The following is a 6867-nucleotide window of genomic DNA, read 5'->3' as shown; positions in this document are numbered from 1 at the left end:
ACAAACGTTTTTCGATAGAACTTCATAACGTGACAAATCAAATCACAAATTTTTTCGAAAGTTCAGGCCACTTTAAAATCACACAATGATTTGGCAACACTGATAATTCTAATTTTTTTGTTGGCAACCCTGATTTTCGGGCTACTTATAAAATGTGCCTACAGGCCAGCAGACCCTTGATCCGGCACTGGGGAATACTTTGCCTGACCCACAAATATACTTTGAAACTCAATTCGAGGCATAAGATATTCAAATTCGCCATGCAATTTGTTCAATTTTGGTGTAATACTTAAATGAAACCAATATTTTCAGATGTACACGCACACACACACATGACCTGATGGGTCTATAAGCCGCTGTAGTGTTACCGAATTGTTTTGACAGCCCGGAATTGGGTCTAGCGATTTCGGGTGGCGGTATTATCTTTGCCAACTAAGTCCCAAAAGCCCTGCCAATCTGCTCTATTTCCCGAGACTGTCTCCCCAATTCTGTAAACGGTCCAGAACCCTGCAGTAACGGCTCACCACGGAAGCCGGATCTACCTAACACTGGTTTTGCTAAAAGTGCGTCTCACAGTTTATTATATTATATATTATTGCAATACTCCAGAGGCGTTACTACAACTCCAGCACACAAAACCTCTGCACGTAAAACCAACAACGACACATAAACATAAAAGCAAGGCACTACAACAACCGTTCACGAGACGCCCAAGAGAAGACTGCCACGTTCTTGTTCAACACGTGCAAAACGGAAATAGGTTTGCGGGCCGTTGACCAATCACCGGCTCGCGCAATATCACAAGGTTTCCCGGCACATCCGGGAACGCTAATTAACGATGCGGAAAATGCGGCGAGGAAAATACAGTGCGTGGAAACAGCGTGCCACTAGAGCAAAGAAAAATGAGGCAAATGAAAAACAGCATTAAGTGGAAATAAGGGATTAAGTCAAAACTAAGAAAATATGTAAGTGACTTTAAAATCGAACATGTAAGAAATACATTTAAATGTGAACATAAGTGAAACATATAAAACAAATAAGTGAAACGTGAACATAAGTGAAACGAATATACATAAGTGAACACGAATAACATAAACAGATGAAAGAAACGTGTTGTTTAAAACAAATCCACCAGAAAATGTGCAGCGGCGGACACGTGAAATATTTTTGCCACAGTAGCTTACTTGGTAGTTCATTAAACAGCATAAACAGTAATACAAATCTACCAAGAAAAGTATTTCTCAAAAAACGGCTGCAAAATAGCCAATCGACAAGTAATTATAGTTTTAACCATGACCTCAACGTTAAACTGACCAAGTTTCGTAAGTTTTTTCATCTTTGCTCAGTACCGGTCAGTATACCTGACAAACGCCGCTTCTGTACATTCTTGAGCAGTGGTTCCCAAACTTTTTCCATGACTGAACACGCGGAAGTATTCCCACAACAGCATGCATAGTATAAATAATGTTGGACTAATAAGAGTACTCCGCCTGGCGATGATTCAAAGGCTATTTATTATACATCACAGACTAGACGAATCAACGTTTTCAAGCGCCAAAAATTTTGGCTTAATCTATTTTCGCAAGAGACAGGGTTTTAACGTTATATTATGACGATATAGTGGGCAATCACCTTCATCAATAAAAAGCTATTTTCGCCCATTGTGTTAAATCAGTGTTCAGTGTTCTATGAAATACTAGTAAGACCAATAAATGTCTTGCGGAGCACCTGACGATCTTTTACGGAACACCTGTTGAAAATCACTACCCTAACTGACCGTGATTTCCAGTTTGAAAACCGATGTTCACAAAGATGCCACTTATTACCGTTTTGTATTCCAAAAAGTAAAGTATATTCACACTTTGCAGGTCAGCTGCCACTGCTCATGATAAAGTCTTGTGATCAATCTGTTGAAAAGTGTTGACTGCAATGAGCTGTTTAGACTTAAACTTTACGCATATCCTGCCAAGTTTTGACCTCTACCCGTCAATTATATCAGGCTTGTCTGTTTCTTTGCTTCTTACGAGAAACTTCACGTTTTTGATTTATTTGAATAATTAATGTATTTTAATCACAAAACTATTGTACAGAGATAACTTTACTCCAAAACATTTAAGGTATTATTTTATTTTATTAAACTTTTTTGTTTTTGAACAAAGTAGTTCGAAAGGGTAGATACAAATGTTATCCATTGAGTTGCTTGAAGAGTATTGCATAACTTAGAAATTTGCATTGTATTCAAAACGATAACAACAGTAATACAAAATAAGTAAACATACAGTATTTTTGCATGAGTTTATTGGAGAGTTCGAGTTCAACATATAGTAGGCTATTGTTCTTTCAATCTAGTTTTAAAGTCATGACCTTCAACACACTAATACCAAAACACACATTATACATGGAAATACTCCAGAATGTTTTCACACTTAAGCTGTTGCTGTCAGGCATAATATCAAGTTGATGTTTAGGCTACGTATGTCTTGGTGTTGTGTTGTAAATTAAAAATCACATAAAAGTGCAAATAAGATTTTGATTGTAGTTAAAATACCAAACCAAACAATGTGGCAAACGTTTGAGGCATTTTAACATTTGTTGCATAATAAAACCACTGTTTTCATCAACATAGTGTTTGTTTCAATGTGACTTTATAGGACCTCGGACACAACGATTTGCGGAATCTCTTTTTTGGTCCTGTTGGTCCGGAGATGCTATATATGGTTGAATTAACGCAGCAACTTGACTAGTAAATCTCAAAATTACATCTAGCTTTAGAGGGGTGTTTTTAGATTATCTATTTTTTTGCATGCGGGGATTGCTAAAGCATGAAGTTACCAAGTTACATCATTTTTTAATTCAATTTTACTTAGTTAGAAGTTTCTTTAGTCCTTTTTTGCACTGCGGATCAGTTTTGAATGCTAAATTTTGTCGCGGACCGGTCTTTTAACGCTTAAATTAGTTTATCATCTCCAGATTGCACGAGGAAAATATTTAAAAGCACTTAACTTGAAAATTATACGGCCCGGTAATGAATACCTCGCGGACAGGCGGTTGCCGACCACTGCTTTAGTGGACAGATCAAATCCTTTCACACCAGCGCAGAGTTGCAAGTCGGGCCGAGCTTTTCGGGCCGGGTTCGGGCCGGGTTCGGGCCGGGTTCGGGCCGGGTTCGGGCCGGGTTCGGGCTTAGGTATTTGTGAGAAAACGGGCCTGACTTTACGTTCCGTGTCCGCCATTGTTTTTTAAATAAAATCACTCAGCTAAGTAACAATTTTCTGGCTTTGACCCAATGCCCACCCTCCTCTAAAACGTATTGTTTACCCCATTGTCGACTATTGTTCATTGTGTTTGTTGTCTTTCTCTTTTTTCTATCTCATCCTTTGTTGCAAGGCTTTCGTGGATAGGCCTGTCAATCAAAATTTCGGGCCTAAACGGGCTTTGCAAACACGTTTCGGGTTCGGGCCGGGCTTCGGGCTTATACTTTCGGGTTCGGGCCGGGTTCGGGCTCAGATTTCGGGCCCGCTTGCAACTCTGCACCAGCGTCAAGCTTATAACCGTTTTTGTCCGATGGCAATTGTCGTGGCAGGCTCTTCGGTCTTGCCCCGTCGTTTCACGACCAATTTTCCTCAATTCTTAGCCTGACATTCTTCGGGGTCGTCAAAGAAAACCTCTCGTAAAGACGGTATCACTTTAGGAGGCGCTCCGTTTTGCACCTGTTCACATAGCTTTCCAAACCAGAAGGTTTTGTCAGGAAGAGTCTTGATATTAGGATGAAGCCTTTCCACTTCCATTCGCTGATCGTCCCAGGACTTGGACGGGTCCTCTCGCCATTTAAAGTACTCCCTGTATGCTGTATCGTTCTTATCTAGATACATGAGGTATTTTGTAAGTTCTGCAGGTGAGGCGAAGTCTTCGGTGTGTATAAATGAGTGTGGAGGTGCCATGACAAGATAGTCTTCCTTTTTCGGCCCTCTAACCACCGGAACAGACCCGTAATAAAAGGCGTTCTTGGCAAACTTCTCCGTAATGTAATCTCGGCAGTGTAACGTATTTTCAAAGGAGAGATAAAACTTCCGAGTCCGAATGAAATCGACCATTTTCGCGGCTGGCCATTTATTCCCGAAGCACTTGCCGAAGCGATCAATGTTGGGCATTGTCTTCAACATCTCATTTACATAGTTCATTCTTGATATTGAACCCTTTTTGTTCTTGCATGAACTCACTACCCATGTCTGCAAAGATGTCAAGAAAATAAGTGCATAAATTCAGCAATCCCCAATCCAGGGTCGCCAACCTTTGAACCCAGGAGAGCTATAATTTTAAAGTGCAGTAAAATTGTACCAGTAACTGAGTCGTTCACTACAAGTAGTCTCTTAACGACTTGAAATCACAACTACAGGGTTGAAGTTAAATGAATGTTAATTGGGTTTGCATGGATGAAAAGGTATATTTTTGTTGCTTGGATTTACCGCAACCAGTTGGAACATGCGCAGGTTGGCGACCGTTAACATGCGTTATCAAGTGAAACATCTAGCTATGGTGCTGGACATTGCAAGTTAAGTAGGGTCAGTAAATTTTTGTCGTCTACTTTTTTGATCAATGTTATAGTTAACACTCTTTTTTTGTCAGCCGCTTTTATCACAGAACTCACAGTTTTCAGCCGGTTTTGTCACAAAAAGTCCATTGACAGTAGGCAGTAATGCTGAGCGGTTCGCTAATCTCATAAAATTTCGTGAGACGGTTCTAAGAACCGGTGCAAACCGGCTGAATCCCACCGCTGCTCTTACTCTAACACAGCATCTACAACACCGGACATATCAATATCGATTTTACTAACTTACCGCGAGTCCCTTCTTTGCAGCAATTAAATCATCCACCACCTTCTTGCCTTTTGGCAGATTGTTGTAGACGTTTCGAATGAGATAGTACGGTGCATAAACGTCACCATCCCTCCGATACGTCATTGTCCAGTTGAAAAATCCGTCATATTGATCTAGTTCTTTGTGTTCCATCCAACGGACCACCCATGGGTTTTCCCAAGAATACCACACAAAAAACTGCTTCGGATCTCTGCGAATGTATGGAAACTTTGGTCAGCACATATACAAGAAACATTTAGGATTGAGCACCAAGTAAAACTGCACAATTGCTTCATAATGACACGCTGCTTGGTAATGCAAATAGACAAAACTTAACAAAATTTCTTGAGGTTTTCGTGTCACTAATAAGGTTGAGGAGCACTGTCCTAAAGGATACGACTGCGGAAAAGTTAAGAAACGCTACATGATACGATTAAAAATGCGAAGCCCGAGCTTATTGATCTTTCACCTGGGAAAGGGGTATCGTTTGGGGACAACAGTGTAATGAAAGACAATTGCCAGTGCCTCAGCGTGTTTTGACTTGTCGAAGGTGATTGTACAGTTTTCAAACACTTCCCCCTCCTGTGGTGGTTGGCTGGCAACATGCCAGGGCTTTTCCCACATCAGGATTAATCCGGGCTTCTTTGCCACTATTGGGGTGGTCACTGGTTGTTTAGTTGTTGTTGTTGTTGTTACTATTTTTCTTGTTGTTGTTGTCCTGTTTGTAGTTGTTGAAGTAAAATTGGCCTCAGTGACAGTGGTATTTTTCGTAGGTCCAGTCAAGTTATTCTCATCTTTTGGTCCACTGTTGTCGACGTATTTGTCACTGGCGCTTATTTGGTGCAGCAGAGCATTAACTAGAGTCCCATTTTTAACAATAGAGCAGTAACGCCTCTGACTGAACGACACTAATGTATTGTCTGTCCACATTAACATGAATCCAAGGCCAGTCAGGCAGAGTATACCAGTTACCACGGCAAGTTTTTGTGTGGTGCTCAAATTCATTGCATCCGATTGGTGTCGCAAGAACGCCAAAAGTTTAATATTGACATGGGCGTGTTCAGGGTTTTATATCGTCCTATAATCTAAAACCAAGCACAAAATGTTAAGTTTTTAACGTATGGAGTATATTATTTCACTTTGCAAATTGTTTAAGCTTGCTTTGGTGAAGACGTCTGTAAAGGCAAAAAATATAATAAACCAGACATCATTGTATTGGTTGCGCTTTTTGTTTTGCGTAATATTTACTTATTGACATTAACCAGTTTGTAAAGCTGTATTTGTGTATTATAAAGAACTGTTTTATCATAGCTTCGTCAAGCAAAATTGATGCCGAAAGGGTCACTTTAAGGTCTATTCGTATAGGTACAGCACGAAGCTGAAACAGTTTTACTAGACACACTGTTTTTACTGCCTCATGGTACAGTTTTTGTGTTGAACGTTGTTTGCATACTATCCACGTCGCGACCGTAAGTCAACAATAGTTAACAATTTGCCAGCAAAATCAGTACGCTGTGGGCTGGCCAAACACCATTAGGTTTGTGGGTCGCCACTCCGCGTTTTGCTGCACAGAAATCCAGCATCAACCTATGCTGCTGTCCGGAAATTATACCACGGGCATCGGCTAATTGGCGTATTGTCCTGTATATGGTATACGATAAACCGACGATCAAAGAAAATACCAAAGCTGACAAAAACCTGATGGTTATTTGTGTTTGAAATTGCAAAAAGGTCACATTGGCTTTATTTTGACATGTGTTATAAAAGCAACAGTGACAGCTATCAATGATGTCAGGGTGCTGTACAGATTCGCTATCGTTGGTCTTAACCCCCACACGCACCAGCAGTGGTAAACCACATTTAAATGTCAAAGATAACGAGCGTTTCAATGCAGGGCAGTGAAAAAGATAACAGATCGTGAAACACCCAAATACATAACTCTTCACGTAAATATTGCGGAAAACCTTCCAGCAAATTTTTGTTATCACTTCAGCGACGCAGAAACGAGACA

At 40.4% G+C, this 6867-nt stretch overlaps 1 protein-coding gene across 1 annotated transcript; it reads right to left on the bottom strand.

The window, feature by feature from the left end:
- Window positions 1–570: 570 nt before the first annotated feature.
- LOC145224909 (alpha-(1,3)-fucosyltransferase 7-like) lies at window positions 571–5936 on the bottom strand. Its single transcript, XM_080091524.1, has 3 exons — window positions 5326–5936; window positions 4839–5067; window positions 571–4229 (listed from the first exon to the last, which is right to left on the bottom strand). Exons 1-3 carry the CDS (start codon window positions 5859–5861, stop codon window positions 3624–3626), a joined length of 1371 nt encoding a protein of 456 aa, XP_079947650.1. The 5' UTR covers window positions 5862–5936; the 3' UTR covers window positions 571–3623.
- Window positions 5937–6867: the final 931 nt, after the last annotated feature.

Source organism: Phallusia mammillata, chromosome 4 (assembly GCF_965637545.1).
Source record: "Phallusia mammillata chromosome 4, kaPhaMamm4.hap1.1, whole genome shotgun sequence".
Taxonomy (NCBI): Eukaryota; Metazoa; Chordata; class Ascidiacea; order Phlebobranchia; family Ascidiidae; genus Phallusia; species Phallusia mammillata.
The sequence above is the reverse complement of the archived record's forward strand: the minus strand, read 5'-3'. Positions and strand labels throughout refer to the sequence as shown.